We start from the raw sequence: 16648 nt of genomic DNA on the forward strand, positions 1-16648 counted from the left end.
GAAGCAGGGGATGAAAATGAGGAAGAATCTAAGGTTATTGATGTGTATCAGAGGGGTAGATGGGCTGAGGACAAACTGAAGCAGACATGGGGTCAGATCCCTGGACCCTATCAGAAGATGCAGTGGAAAGGATAACATTGCCAGGTGGAAACTCAAATCAGAAATCTGCATGTGCTTCCTCCATTACTTCACTGAGGGCAGGCCTGCCTCAGAAGCTAAACCCAGATGGGCAGGTATCACTCATATGAGAATGCATTAAACATATCTGAGGAACAAACAGAATGAAAAAAAATCTTGCACCAATTTTTGAATTTGCAGTGAGCTCACTGATAGAGTTTATGCTGACTCTTCTCATTTCCAACTGCAGAGGAAGCCCAAGAGAGAAATGTAAATGTTTATAAGATTTAAAAGTGCCTGTGAAACCTTATTAGTGAGACATGAAGACAATTCTATCAGCTGAAGCACTTTATCCTGCTCTTGCCCTGATTTCTCTTCCTTTCCATAATTTATAGTTGGTTGCCAACAAAATATGGAGCAGCCCCCAAATTAACCTGACAAGACAGTTTGTAGCAAGAACCCACTGAGAATACACAGATGCCGGAACAATCAAGGATAAACAAGCACAGAAGACAAAACATAAAGGCAGTTCCATTCAAAATGAAACATCATAAAGTACTGATAGAGGTTTCAAGCTGACTTGCACTTCCAGAGCCAGTTAGGCGATTCATTTATACAGAGCTGATAACTACAGTTAGAGCTACCTCAGTGCTGCAGGGAGGATGATCTCTGACACTCCACACTTTGGTTACTCTTGTTTGTGCCTGCATATACATACACACGTAGTCCAGCGTTTTATGTCCAGCTGTTCCCTTTGTGTGAAGCAGCCAGCAGCCAGTCAGGGTAATTCTGGATATGCACTCTTCTATAATGAGCTGAATGGAATAACTCTCACCATTTTATTGTCTAATCTATAATGCTCTTATGCTCAATACTTGGAAGTGGCTGACACAAATATCAACAGTATGATGTTGAAATTGGAAGGGGAACAACAGAACCAATACACAACCATTCAAAAAAGAACTTTCAAAATCATTTTTTTCCAAATGTACATTTTCTATTAGTATCTATTAGGGCTCAAGCCATATGTTGGGGATTGTGTCTAACTGGAGTCTATGTCACCCAGCTAATCACTGATCCTCAAAAAATAATCTGTTCCTAAACCATAATGGTCTCGTAACTACAATGTACTTGAGTTCTGTGACGTATTTAATACCCTCAGTTCCTACTGATTTCAATGGGAGTTGGAGACATTAAACCCTTAAAAGGATGCTCAGAACCTTGCAGGTTTGAGCCCTGTGGTTTGGATTCTATCACAGTAAATCTTTACTATATCATTACTAATCCACTGCCAATGACAAATTAGTTGAGGAGACAATAAAGTTAATCTCAGGTGGGCAGTCCCAGTGATATATTCTATTCAAATCCCTGTTTTCAATTTTAAGGTGGTACAGTGGACAGAATGATTAATTCCAAGAGAGCATTTCCTAATACAGAACCAGATAAAATACCCCGGGCACAGTACCCCATTTATCGCATATGACAACGTAGTTAAGAAATACATACTGGAGGCCTAATTTTCAAAACTGGCCTTCTAAATTGCAAATACCAATGGAAACCATGCTGCACAGAATTCTGTTTTATGGGCAAAAGAAAGATTTGCATGCACAATTTAGACAACCAGCTTCTAAAATGTATCTGTGTGAATCAATTTAAAGCTGGGATAGATGCACATTCTGATCTGTGTGGCGCAGTGGTTATGAATGTTCCAGGATTTCTGTTTTTAATCTCATTGACATACTGTATTATTTCAGGCTACTGGCTGTGTGAGATATTATATTATTGTTCCATTTATCAGAAAAAGTGAGAGTATCTATTCAGGTTTAGCCATTTGTCTTACGGGACAAACTCTTCAAACCACTAATTTGAGAAAAAATGCAATGGTGTTCCAGTACAACCTTCATTATGATGTTGTGCCAACCCAAAATAATTTTGAGACCAGTTCCATAATCCAGGGTTTGCAAGAGAAGGGGCTGTCTTGTGAGGATACAGAAACTCATCTCAAACTTTGGGATACATGGTAATTTAAGGCTAACCTCAGATACACCCTCTATTCAAAGTCCAGCTTCATATCGGGGGAGTGTAATCTGAATTCAAACATCATATTAACTCCTTGCTGAGACTAACTTTTCTCTACATCTTAAAGAATTAAAACAAGACGTGCTCTTCATATTTTACCTGGTAGTGAACTCTCTGCATAGAAGAAGTTACCGACTGCAGGTCCTAATGTGAGAATAAAAGAAATGGCAATGACAATGAATCCAAAACCAATTTACAAACTCCACACAAGAATTGCCCGCACTAACTCCACCCAATTTATTTATTTAGCGTGTGCAACTCCACCCAAGAACAGGGTAAAAAACACACAAGAATTTTGCAACTATTTATTCACATTTTTTAGAGTATTAGCTTTCATCATGTTTGCAACTCTTTTGTGCTCACTTCCAATAAGTATTCTAGCAAATAACTCTTCTGGCTGCAATGCTCGCTCACTCAGAGGATCTGAAATTAATACTGAGGATATTTGTGGAAAGCAAATTTTGCATTTTGAACCGTTTGGCCCAGAAACCCAATTCTTAGAGCCCTGTGAGGATACAAAATTTGTATCTGCATCTGATCTGCGATCCGCAAACATGGATATTTGCATCTCTGGATATAAAAACTTCTAAGAACTAACATATGTTCATCCTAAGAGGGAACAATGACGTACCAAGTGACCTGTGTTGCCCTATTAAAACAGCTCAAATTTAGAATATTCACAACAAACTGCATGCAAACAAGAATTATTAGCATGCTTTTCAACAAATACTTTGGAATAATTTTTAAATTTAAGGAAATCACAAACTATTCACAGATTCTTTTCTGAGGTCTACTACAACCTAACCTCAGGGAAGACACAGCATAATGGTACCAACAGCAAGTTCCAGGGAGCTCTTTTATTGTAATAGGCACTCTGTCCAATAGTCTAGGCCCAGGATATGACCTACCATAAAGGCAGATTAATCACTGGCCCTAACACAGGGGAGTCAACGGGCATAAGCTTCCTCCATCTTCCTGTGAGGCCTGCCAAGATAGCAAGTGTGGGTATGAGTGGGAGTCATTGTACACTTAGTGGGGCCTCCACTTTCCAGCCTGTGAGTAAGTAGGTGGGGAGGGGGTAAGCCTTGGCCCCAGTCCATCTCCTCCCACAATGTGCTAGCCAATGGAATTCAGCCAGCATAAGCAAGGGAAGTTAGAGAACCAGTTACATAGTTCCCCCATAAACTGGAGCCAGAGATAACTCAGAGTCAAAATTTCTTTCCAGGGCTTTTCCATGCTGAGTGAAGCTACTTTCCATCCTTTACCCAGGGCTTTGAGCACACGATTAATGTAGGCTGTAATTTATAATCTGATGGGAAATGTCCTCCAAATCCTCTCCCTGCATCATCACTGCCAAACCTGTCTCCATATTAAGATATAGCACACTTCAGTTTTGTAGTCCTGAAATGTTGTTTGCATTTTAAGAGCTCCATTTGCTGATGTACACCCTAGCTAAAATTTTAAAAATAAGTGCCTAATCTTAGTCTCCTGAATATGCATTTAGCTATCTAAATAAGTAGCTTTGTTTTCAAAAGGGCTGAGCACTATAGCAGCTCCAACTGACTTCAAGGGGAGTGGTGGGATGCTTAGCATTTTTGAAAATTGAGCCAACACCTCTGGTGCCCTCAATATGGACCTGGGAGCCTAAATCTGACTTCTGTTTTTGAAGATCTTGGACAAAAATAACAGAGAGTCTGATTAATAAAACACCTACCAGAAGGTAAAAATAAAGAAACAGCTGTTATATCACATTAATGAGAGTCCATTATCTTGGTTCCTAAATACATGTCTATTTTAAATTATGTTGATTGTTGCTTACTGGAGCATTTGGAGATTCTGTCTTCGAGACAGAATGTAATGTTTAATCAGCTCTTAGGAACAATTTGTCAATAGAGGAAGTGCAGCACTTTTATTAACTACATGGCCCCCAGAGTCAACAGAGGCTTCTGGAAATATCTAGTTCATATTTGGCATGCTCATAGCTTTACCACAGATATTAGCAGAGTCACTTCCATATAAATATTACATCATTTGCCTAGTCAGCTCCATTTTGCTACCATGATATCATTGAAGGACCCACATTGTTTTTGCAAGATTCATGGGGTGTCCAGCTGTTCTGATCAAATTCCAACATCAGTAAATATAATCCACCTACTACCTTTCATTCCTTTCTTTGCTTTAAATTGATAGAGTATTCTTTCTCTCACTTCCTGTCCTCCAAATATCGTGCAGTGCTGCTCATGAATTTATAATGGCTCCCATGTCCTACCCCCGAGAAGTTTCCGTTTCAGGAGCAAGCAAAGCGAAGCGTTTCTTATACATTGTGTCTATAGCTATAATTCTATAACACACTCGGACTTGAGAAAAGGATGTCATAAATCAATAAGCAATAACTGAAATTCTCACTGACTCACCTCTTGTAGCCGGTCAATGTACATACGACAGGCCTCCAAGTCACAATCTCCTCGTATAACTATAATTCCCAGAGGGATGGCTGGGGGGAGCAAAAAGAACCCTTTCATTAAAATCACTCGCTTTCCAATGTTAAACAAACATTCTCAGTGGCATTCTCCTTTTACTCCCCAATGGGATTTTACTATCTAACTTTTAACGTCCACTTAGAAACCTGACCCTATTTTCCCTTATCCATTTTACCATTTTGTATTTATCCAATCATCTGTTTTTCTGTGTTGCTAATGCTGCAGGTGCTAATATGGCTACAGTTTGTTTACATCCTTCTTTGTCTGCCAACATTATCAATTATGTTGACACAGCAAAAGGAACAGTATCCCAACAAAGGAGTCATTCCTGTTGAGTGTTTTGTTATGCATTGCAAAAAGCTGTGATTATTTTTTGAAATGAGACTCTGGAGCACTTTAAAAACAATTTAAAGTCAATGAAAAACAAACAACCTTGGAAGCCTAAAAGTTACAGCTATTTTCTAACCATTTTTCTTCCACTGACCTCTGACTCTTTCTTTTTTTAAAATCTGTTTTGCAGCTCGGCACATTGATATGAGATTGTAGGGCTGTTTATGATCTCCAGCCTGGGCATACTGATTTATTAATGTAGGTCTATGACTGATGTTGATTTTATATTTCTGCATTTTATTTATTTTAGCAGAAAAACAACTGAAGCATTTGTATCAGAAAGAAAATCTGGCAACAGTTGCATGGACTTTGTGATGAGATACAAGGGAAAAAAATTTGTTCAAATTTTGAGATAGCCAGTCTTGACCGCTGATCCTCTAAAATAGACATTAAGCATTCAGAAGTTATGGCCCACCAGATTATAACTAGAGAGGGTAGAAAATGATCTGTCGAAACATTTTTCAATGAAAAATGGCTTTTTGACAAAAAAGAAATGTGTTCACACCTCCCCTCGCCCCCAAAAAATCCACTTTTGCAGAAAAAAAATCACAGTTTTGTTAAAAACTCCAAAACTCATAAACCCCAAAATGTTTTCCCTGGTCCTGGAGGCATCACTTTTAATGGCAGAAGGGAAGTTCAGTCTCTGTAGCTACTCTGTTCTTGGACCCTTCAATGAGCCTGCAAATGAGGGTACTACCTGGCTTTAGTAGGATCTCACCAAAGAAGCAGGAGAAGGGAGACTCAGAAGTACTTGTATTTCTAAAATGGACTCATTTAATAAGGTCTTACCTCCCACTAGATAGGCTTTAACCAAACAAAGCAGCAGCAACTGGGGAAGCAGCAAAGCAACAGCAGGAAGAGATTAGAATATTCATAGGAAATATTCCAGGAGAGGATGTGATCCTTATCTTCATAAACAATTTAGCTGATTGGCTAACAAGGAGTCATGTAAAGTTACTGATAACAGTAGGGTAAATTGAAAAACTAACTGTGCTGGAACAGCAGCTGCTCTTTAATTCAAAAGGACTTGATTAAGAGGGACCCTGGCATGTTTGCCTACTGAGGAGCTCTTCATTTTGATAAGTAAAGGAAACAGACAATGACAAGAGATAATGAGGAGAGTCTTCATGGTTCATAAAAAGAAAAGGAGGACTTGTGGTACCTTACAGACGAACAAATTAGTCTCTAAGCTGCCACAAGTCCTCCTTTTCTTTTTGCGAATACAGACTAACACAGCTGCTACTCTGAAACCGGTCTTCATGGTCCATATTCCCCTGGCCCACTGAGGCAGGTTAGAGAAGTTTAGCAATCTCAGGCATGGAAGGAAGAGTTCTGCAGCATTCAAGCTCTGCACAGGGCCTACTGGCCAACACAGACCAGAGCCGTGGCATTAACACCATATCCAGCACTATTGATTATGAGCCTAAGAAAGAAGTAGCATGTTCTGCTCGGAGGCGGGGGTTGAGAAAAGAAGAATGGGTATGTGGGAGGAAGGTAGCTGAGACCAAGGCTACGTCTTCACTACCCACCGGATCGGCGGGTAGTGATCGTTCTATCGGGGATCAATTTGTCATGTCTTGTCTCAACGCGATAAATCAATCTCCAAATCGACGCCTGTACTCCACCTCGGCAGGAGGAGTAAGCAGAGTTGACGGGGGAGCGGTTGCGGTCCACTCACCGCCGTGAGGATGGCCAGGTAAGTCGAACTAAGATACTTCGACTTCAGCTACGCAAATAGCATAGCTGAAGTTGTGTATCTTAGTTTGAACCCCCACCAGTGTAGCCCAGGCCCAATAAGAAAGGAAGAGAATATCTCACATTCCTTCTGCAGTAATGAAAAAACACATTTTCTTCTAGCAATCTCCCACTCACCCACGCCTTAATTCTTACAAATTCCAAAAGGGAAGGATTCCAACGCTGATCCCTAAGACTTTTCATTACCAAGAAGAGTTGGTGAGGAGAGCCTACAGAAGAGCAGTGCCAATTGTAATGTGCTTTTTATTTGTTTAGATGCTCTGGGTACAGACGAATTCTCTTTGCTCAGTATTTATTATTGCTTAACCTGCCCTGAAAGGAGAACTGCAAGCACTTTGATGAATGTATTTAATGGCTGTTTAGTTTCAATTCTGTAGGTCCCTCTATAGCCCCTGCTGAAATGGTATTTTGTAATGTTTTACAGCAGTAATCAGTGAATCACAACAGATATCCCTCTGCCTCCAATAGCAACAATGCACGAGGGAACTGTCATTGGGTCCTACATTTTCCTCTTTTTAAAAAAATTTCTTTTCTATTAACCCCCTCCATTGACTAAGGAATTTATGTGCCTAACGGGACCAAAGGCTTGTCCTACTGAGACAATGCAACTAACCAAGGACTGAAGTTGTTAATTAACTAGACAGTAATAGTTCCTCATGACTCAGAGAGAAGGGACTTGTGAATGTCTGGAATTTTAAGGAAATCCATAAATCTTTCTGAGATGTAAGTGCTAATATGCAAGAGACAGTTCAGCTATGAAATTTCCTAAAGTTGAGTTATTTGCATTGATGGAAGAAAAGCACAGTGTGCCTTTTAATCTTCACAGGTGGGAGAAAGAACATTAATTAAATTATGTCCCATATATTAATTTTAACAGGGTATTGATAAAAGAATTTTATAAAAATCATAGTTAGGTGAGTCCACCCATGAAATGATGAGAGTGACATTTACAATGGGTTTGTATAAGTGCCCTAGCTCTTATGTATGAATCCTGGGCTAGTGTGACCAAAAACTGACATGTTAATTGCTTATTTTATCAGGTAATAGTAAGTACTTTCAATGTACATGTCAGTGTTCGTCCAAAAATCTCAAAGTGCTTTACACTGGTTGGCAGAGTGGTTGGCTGATGGATAGCTAGTGTGCAATTATGACCTATGTACATTAGAGGAGGGCTATCACCTAGACAGTGAGTATTACTGGCTAGTCACAGGCATCATAAAGAACTGTCCAAGGGTACAGTCTTGGGTAGCACAGTATAATTACTCAAAACTGCATCAGTCCACAGATGGTCCGTTCTTTGGCTCTCACCAAAATACACATAGATAACTTAATTATCTTCAGTGCCGGAGCGCCACTCCGTGCAGGTGAAAGGTATGAGCGTGGGAGCAGTCAGAGAGATGGGTACAGCTCCCTAATTCTCCTGGTCAGTTCCTGTGAGGATGAGAGTTAGAGCTGCTTCCCAGCCCCCCTGACTTGCACCACCATTGCAGGGTATTAGTGAAGCATAGGCATAGCAAAGCAGAGTTCCACTACACCCACTCTCTGCCTTCTGCCCTCTCCCAACATGTGTCTACACAAGGAATGAGGAGTGACAGCCAGTGAAGAACCCAGTTGCACTAGAGAGTTCCCTTCCAACAGCAGAATTCTCTGCTGGCCAATTGCAGCCAGTTTCCAGTGAGGGTTTGGATCTGATTACAGAATCTGCTGTATTGGATCTTGGACATAACACTCTTATTATGGTGCAGAATGCCATTACAAGAATATAGGTAGATGAATAAGACAGGCAGAATATTTCAATTAGTTCACTTCGTGGACCATTGCTGATGAAATTTGTTGCCTATAATGGCACTAACTTAAATCAAGTATCAACAAAAGGCTGCGTTGGAGACACAGCAACATGGCTGGTACCATACACGAGACTTTGCTATGCAGATCACCCCAAACGCTGGCTGGAAGAATTATCAATGATTTCTAAACTCCTCATGATGTTAGTTATGGAATGTACAAATAAAGAAGAAAATTCCCACCTTCCATCCCTTCATTATGTTGAATCCCTGAAGCTAGTAAAAATTTCATATAGACACAAATGGAAAAAGACTAAAAATGTGGCATATTACCACCAAGAAAAGATAAAATTCAATTAACGTCCTCATTTGCTGTTCTTAAGGGATTCAATTTGTGATCTAAACACCACAATTTACCTGCAAACATCCTGATCAAAACAGGTGTGATCTCCTAGAAAGTTCATTGCCTTCGGGGATTGTGGAGATTACGTGTTTGGCTGTAAATGTTTAATGTAGCAAATAAAAGATCCTGTATGTTCAGGACGTTATAAGGATATCATTTTCCTATGAGATTTCCACTGACATAGAAATGTAAAGGGCCAAATCATCACAATAAATTCTCTAGAACCTTGAGTTGGAACTGTAAAATAACCAGACACATATTAAGGGGTTCAGCTTGTAAAGTGTGGTTGTAGATCAAGAATTGAGTATGTATTAATGGCATCTTCTTACCACAAACACTCCCTGTCTCTGCTCAGGTCATTTCTGCTGATTTTACTGAAAAGAACAAGGCTAGTTTTTTTTCACTACTGTCAGAACTAGTAGGCCAATGCAGCTGTGATAGAGAGAGCTGCATTCTGTCTGCGTCCACATTATTGGCAGCTTTGCTGGTTAAATTCTAACAATCAGATCCTAATTGCTAGTTACAAGGTAAGAACTGGGAAAAAACAGTCTGAGTTTTCTTTCTCTCTCTTTTTTTGGGGGGTGGGGGAGGGCATTCCAGCTTGAGTTTTCAGTGCAGATTCTTAAAACTGGGCATATTTGATAGGACACATCTGAGTACGTCTACAGAATAAATATGAAACTACACATATAAACTAGATTATGAATGGTCCTGTGCTGGTGCATGGATGGAGGTGCACAGAGGACACTACAAACCTTCCCCCATTGTCCTGTTAAGCAAGTGCCTGCCATAATGTGGAAAGTTAGCATTGCCAACAGCTCTAGCCTTCTCAAAAGGGTCAGGGACAAGGAATGGTCATAGCTCACCTCCACCTCCCCCACCAACCCTGCACCAGCAGGCAGAGTTGGCTGGTTACAGAGGAGAGCACACGCTATGCTCACTGGATCATTGGGCTGCCATTCAGCATACATGCCAGGGAGCCATCAGCCAGAATTCTGGTGTTTGGGGCAAGGAGCTTGGTGGAAGAAGACTGGGACTAGGATTTGAAGGGGAGACTGGGAGGGAAATGGAGGGGGCACTGGGAACCAGTAGGTGGGGAAGAGACTAGGATTGTCTGAGGAGAGGCTGGAACTGGCTGGGCAAGGAGTCTGGGACTGGGAACCAGTGAGGAGGGAAGACAGGGAGACAGATCTGCTGAGAAGCCCAAATGCAGGAAGAGAACTGAAACCCAGTGGGACAAGGAGCCAGGGAGGAGGTGCAGAAGAAACTGAGATTGGATGAGGATATCAGGGATGAAGAGTGGAACTGTGAGCCAGAGAGGATGGGGAATGTGGATATGTTGGTGATTCAGGAGTGGATTTACCATGAAACAAACCGTGGGGTGGCACGGGGCCCCCAACAACAGGGGGTGCCCCCAAAATGCAGGACAAATATCTGACAACCTGTCCCTGAGTCCCAGCCAGCAGCGCAGAAGGGCTCAGGCAGGCAGGCTGCCTGCATGCCGTGGACGATGGCCCCACGCAGCTCCCGGAAGCGGACGGCACGTCTACGTGCCCCTGGTAGAGAGGGAGGTGGCTCCGTGTGCTCCCGCTGCCCTCCTCCCCGCAAGGGGTGCACAGAGACGTGTCAGCAGCAGCCCAGCAGGGTTACGGCGGCTCCCTGCCCGCTCTGTGTCCCTCCTTCCCTCCTTCTGCACCACTTCACTCCCAGAAGCGGACGGCATGTTCCTGCGGCCCCTGGGGGTGGGGGGAAGTGTGTGTCTCCGCGTGCTGCCCCCGCTCCAAGTGCCGACTCCGCGGCTCCCATTGGCTGAGTCCTGGTGGGTGCCCGAAAATGAAGCTGTGGCCCCACTAACTCTAAATCTGCCATTGGGGTGATTGGAGGCCAGTGCATTAGAGGGAGAGGGAAACTAGATAAGTCTGGGACAAGGAGAAGAGCATGGATGGGAAACTGGGAATGGCTGGGCAAGGAGACTGAGATGTGGAGACTGAAATGGGAGACTAGAACAGGCTCAGCAAGGAACCTGGGACTAGGACAGGAGATCTGAGGCGTGAAAACTGGCAATGGCTAAGTGAGGAGAATGGGACTTGGGTGAGGAGCCAGGGGTGGGGAAAAGATAGCATTTGGAGAGGGTCAGGGACAGCATGGCAGGGAAGGGCTTGGGGGAAACTGCATGCTTGATTTGGCAGGGGAACACACCACTTTTGACATACTGAATCTAAAAGCATCGGGTTACACTGCTTAGAGCATACAGAATGTTAAACAGATTCTGTAAGAGTCACCATGCAGTTCCCAGTCCTAGTGACCTTATTCACCACTCTGCCATCGTGGTGACAAATCTTAGATGGAGATACTGTGAAGAATCAGAAAGGGATGCAGACTGCTCAGTTCACTGATTGTGTTGTGAATATTCACTGCATATCCCCACAGTGATAAGAATTTCTGCTGCACAATAGGAAGGAGGGAAAGCATTTATGATGGTCAGAATCTGAAAGGTTTTAATTACTAAAACAAATAACGCCCCAGCTCACCTCCGCTCTGCCCCTCCCTGCTCCCCTGAGCACGCCACCGCCGCCGCTCCGCTTCTCCCCCTGCCCGCCCAGACTGTTTTGCGTGGCAAGCCTGGGAGGGAGGGAGGAGAAGCTGAGCAGCGGTGCGCTCAGGGGAGGCAGTGGTGGTGAAGCAGAGGCGAGCTGGGGCGGGGAGTGGCTCCTCGCTTACCTACGCTCCGCCTGCTCCCCTGAACGTGCTGCCTCTCCCTCACCTGAGGGGGAAGGGGGAGAAGCGGAGCGGCGGCGAATTCAGGGGACCAGGCTGAGCGGAGGTGAGTGAGGGTGGAGGGTTGCAGGGGGGAGCCGCAGGAAGCAATGGCGGGGGGATGCGGCACGCCCGGGGGAAGAGGCAGGGCCAGGGATTTTGAGAAGGGGTTGGGAGGGGGTGGAGTTAGGGCGGAGCCGGGGGTGGGCGCAAAAAAAAAGCGGGGGCAACCAACAGTTTTTTTGCTTGGGGCGGCAAAAATCCTAGAGCCAGCCCTGGTACACATAACCGAGAAGGCAGGTTTTCTAACCCTTTACTCATGCTCATAGCTCTTCCCTGAACTGTCTCCAGTGTATCAACATCCTCCTTGAATTGTGGACACCAGAACTGGACACACTATTCCAGCAATTCTTGCACCAGTGCCAAATAAAGAGGTAAAATAACCTCTCTCCTGCTACTTGAGATTCTCCTGTTTATGCATCTAGGGACTGCATTAGCCCTTTTGGCTGCAGCATCACACTGGGAGCTCATGTTCAGCTAAGTATCCATGCCCCCCCCCCACACACTCCCAAACCTTTTTCAGAGTCTCTGCTTCCCAGGATAGAGTCCTCCATCTTGTAAGTGTGGCCTACCTTCTTTGTTCCTAGATGTTTACATTTACATTTAGCCATATTAAAACACATATTGTTTGCTTGTGCCCTGCTTACCAAGCAATCCAGATTAATCTGTAGCATTGATCTGTCCTCTTCATTATTTACTAAGATGTAATGGTTAACCAATTTTTAATTCATTTAATGTGTGCCATCTTAATTTTGTATTTTTACAGTTTCTTAATCAAAATTGTATGTGGTACCAAGTCAAATGTCTTACAGAAGTCTATGTATATTTCCTTCAAATTATTACCTTCATCAGCCAAACTCGTAATCTCATTCAAAAAGAAATCAAGTTAGTTTGACAAGATCTATTTTCCATACAACCATGTTGATTGACATTAATTATATTGCTCTCCTTTAATTCTTTATTAATCAAGTGCCATATCAACTGTTCCATTATCTTGCCCAGGATCGACGTCAGATTGACAGGCCTATAATTATCTGGATCATCCCATTTACCCTTTTTAAATACTGGCACAACATTATCTTTCTTCCAATCTCTTGGAACTTCCCTGGTGTTCCAAGAGTTATAGAAAATCAACATTAATGGTCCAGTGAGCTCCTCAGTCAGCTCTTTTAAAACTCGTGGATGCAAGTTATCTGGACGTGCAGATTTAAAAATGCCTAACTTTAGAAGCTGCTCTTTAATATCCTCCTGAGTTACTATTGGAATGGAAAATATTTCATCTTATCATATGATGTGACTGTATCATCTGTTTTTTCCCCAAATACAGAACAAAAATATTTAATGAATACTTCTGCCTTTTCTTCATTATTATTGATAATCCTACCATTTCCATCTTGTAATCAATGTTTCACAATTCCTCACTTCTGATTTATATTTGTCACTATCAACATCCCCTTTCTTCCATTTGTTATCTATTATTTTCTTTGACTCCATAGTCTGGTGATTAGGGCCCTCCCTAAGGGAGACCCAGTTTTAAGTTCCTGTTCCAATGATCATTTAGTTATCTGTAAAAAGAGGCACAGCTTCAACATGATGAGCGAGATATGGTTATGGCAGTCTCCTACAATGCAGGAGACCCACGTTCAAATCCCCACTCCCTGGTGGGAAATTGAACCCAGGTTTTCCCACATCCTGGGTAAGTGCTGTAACTAGTGGGGTAAAAGTTGTACAAGTCTTTCTCTAGCTGTGCTGTGAATGGCATCAAAGTTTGGTTGGGGAGAGGGAATTGATCAAAACTATTCACGTCAAATTTGCAAATATTTTCGGGACAACCTAAAACTGCATTTTTAAATGAATAAACTATTCAGCAATTATTTTTTTTTTGCCCGGCTTTACTTACAGCGTGTGTGAGCATGCACACCCACACCCACACTATTCTCAAAAGAATGATGCTTTAATAGTCAGGAAGCTACCCTTTTTCTCCTTGCTGTAGGGTGCAAGGTATCCCCTACATTTTCACCATCCCAGTGATAATATCCAGGGGTAGGTAGAAGAAAGAAAAGGGGGAGGGAGGAGGGGCAGATAATTTGGTAGCAAATGTTGGTGAAATGCCTGCTAAAGCAACAAGAAAAGTAGAACATGACAGAAAAAGAGAATCAGATGCAAATGGTTGTGCCTTTCAGAGGACGGAGTGACACCATTTAATTGCTCAGAATGTTTTTGAAATGAGGTGTCTACCTCCAGTAGAGCATAGATTAATCTTCACTGAACTGTTGGTATGACAAGTTGTTAGACGGGGGAAAAAATTCAATTTCAGATGAAGCAGCTGATAGAATCAAATGAGTATTTCAAGCACACAAGGAGAGTGAAATGTGTTTACTCTGAGTTAGGGTGACTCAGATTGTTATGCTGATGTCAGAGCTTCCAAAACTCTATTATGGAGACATGTCATAGGCAAAAATCTTAATAGCTTTCCTGAAGTGTTCCTGCAGGGATAATAAAGTGGGTTGTTATTAACTGGTTTCCTTTTCATGTTCTGATTTCTGTTTTCTTCTTGTTGTTGGTTTTTTATTACAATAGTAGAAGCAGGGAAGTGGGCAGTAATTGAGTCATTCTGGAGTTTCCATATCCATGTTTATTCTGTTACAGTACAGAAGGATGTGTAGACTGAGAACCACAAGGGTACAGAGTGAGAAATACACACTGCTGAAAGCCATGGTGTTACTGTGGGGGCATGACCAAATGCAGAGCAATTGGCACGCACTTCAAAAGTGAGCCTCTCCAACTCAGAATTCATATAACAGGGTCACTCTGCTTGGCAGCAAACAAACAGCTATATTTCTTTGGAATGTAGGGATTATCTATAGTTATGTTTTAAAATCAGCCTTGCAAAATTCTACCCATCCATTTGCCCAGGGTAAGTGATTTTTTTTTCTTTTGACAGGTGAGTAGCATATCATATAATTTTCATTATAATTATCTTGGTAAAGAGCAGGTGAGCAGTTTTTGTTTTTTCACTTGGGCTGGTAATGTTTAACGATAATTTATTGCAAAGGGCACAGGTTTGGAACTAGGGGTGCTGCTGCACCCCCTGGCTTCAAGTGGTTTCCATCATATTCAGGGTTTACAGTTTGGTTCAATGACTCTCAGCACCCCCACTATACAAATTGTTCCAGCACCCCTGGCAAAAGGAGGAATCTCACTGATGAAGACAGAGAGTGGGGGTATTTGGTATATCTGTTCAGACCCACTGAGTTATACCAAAAAGCATTTAATATATATTCAATAACCCCGTTCAGAAATGCGGTAGTAATAGTTACCTGCATTTTTCAGCTAGTTGAAGGTTCCTGGTCTCTTCAATCTCATTCCTTGCCACACCCATAACCATGTTTTGCTGTTTAGACATCTCGACAGGAGATCTATGCTGTCTATGTCACAAGGTAACTGGGAAGGGAGGTTATGTCATTATGCTCACTGGACTGCATGGATAATTTTTTTTCCTAGGTGTCAAATTCAAGATGATGACTATAATTTATGAAATAGTTTGGTTTCTAGCATCTGTAGAGAACTCTTCTCTTCCCTTGCACCATCCTGAAAGTTGATTCAAACTCCAATAAACTGAAATAAGCACAATTTTGATAGGAAGTGTTTAGCTCTTGGTCCAATAAAGTACAAGTCTCTTGACTTTTAGGGTAAGTTGCAATGATTATATATTCACTCAGGACTTTTCTAAGTATTGTAAGGGAAGTGGGGAGGATGCATATCTTTTGTCGTCTATTTTAAGTTGATTGGACGGTGGCAGCTGGAGGGGGACTGGGCTTTTTTGTTTGTTTTCCAAAACTTTTACTACTACAAAAACATTCAGAGGAAGGAAGGAAGGAAGCGAGTAGTTGGGTCTTGGACCAGGAAAAGGCTGGTGAGAAAGAAATGCTGTACTAAGAAGGTGAGGAACCAGTGTGGGGTCAGAGATGAAATTAGCAGAAAGTCCAAACAGCAGGATGAAAAGACGAAGGAGCAGGGTAATATTTAAAATGGTCCCCACTATCTGGCAGTAGCCATTTTAAGAATTTGACATCCAAATTTTTATTTTTAGGATGAATATAAACGAAAATTCAGCAAATGGCCAGATTCCCATACAAACAAAATCCAGATCAGAGATCTGACACATCTCTCATAATACTTACATTAGTTACTAGACATTTCATATAAAATCATCATTGTGTTTTTTACCAGTAACAAATAACATAATATGTATTTACTGTTGTAACAACGGTATCCCATCTTCTAAATTGTTTGTTTGTTAGAAGGGGTTTGTTTTAGACCTGTTAAGGGATTTTAAAAAATTATTGGCAATGGGTATGTTTTCATTTCCTCAAATGCTGAGACTATGCAACAGGGAAAAAAATCCAAAAGAGGCATCAGTTCATCCAAAATAACATTTTCACAGTATAAATGAATATTTATAATCTGGTCCCCTTTGTCTAGGGTCCATCGGACTCACATCTCAAGTTTATTAATAGAAGCTCCACTCCACCATCATCCACTCCATTCCACTCCACCATCATCTTGTTATAATTCTCATCAGCCCTCTGATGGAGTCTGTAATTGCTTTAATTATGGCTGAAATCTACCAGCAGGAGCTTACAAGAGGCTGTCAGAACCTGTATTAAAATTCAGACCATCTCAGTTCTATTGCTGGAAGAAGTGATGGTGAGCCAGGGACTAGGAAGGGATGGGAGAGAGAGACTGAAACAGTATAACTATCTTTCTACAGTAAGAAAAGCAAACCAATTAAAAGGCCTGCCATCCTGTAATTACCAGGG

At 42.0% G+C, this 16648-nt stretch overlaps 1 protein-coding gene across 5 annotated transcripts in view; it reads right to left on the bottom strand.

Annotated features, from left to right (window-relative positions):
- The window catches only part of DGKI (diacylglycerol kinase iota), a 280987-nt gene that overhangs the window by 63841 nt on the left and 200498 nt on the right, over nt 1-16648 (bottom strand). For all 5 annotated transcript variants that reach the window (XM_073322101.1, XM_073322083.1, XM_073322075.1 and 2 more), the window contains 2 exons: nt 4611-4690; nt 2296-2340 (listed from right to left, as the gene is read on the bottom strand). In XM_073322101.1, the coding sequence (XP_073178202.1) occupies nt 2296-2340; nt 4611-4690 (125 nt within the window). The remainder of the gene's footprint in view (nt 1-2295; nt 2341-4610; nt 4691-16648) is intronic.

The sequence above is a fragment of the Lepidochelys kempii genome, chromosome 1 (assembly GCF_965140285.1).
Source record: "Lepidochelys kempii isolate rLepKem1 chromosome 1, rLepKem1.hap1, whole genome shotgun sequence".
NCBI classification, from domain to species: domain Eukaryota; kingdom Metazoa; phylum Chordata; order Testudines; family Cheloniidae; genus Lepidochelys; species Lepidochelys kempii.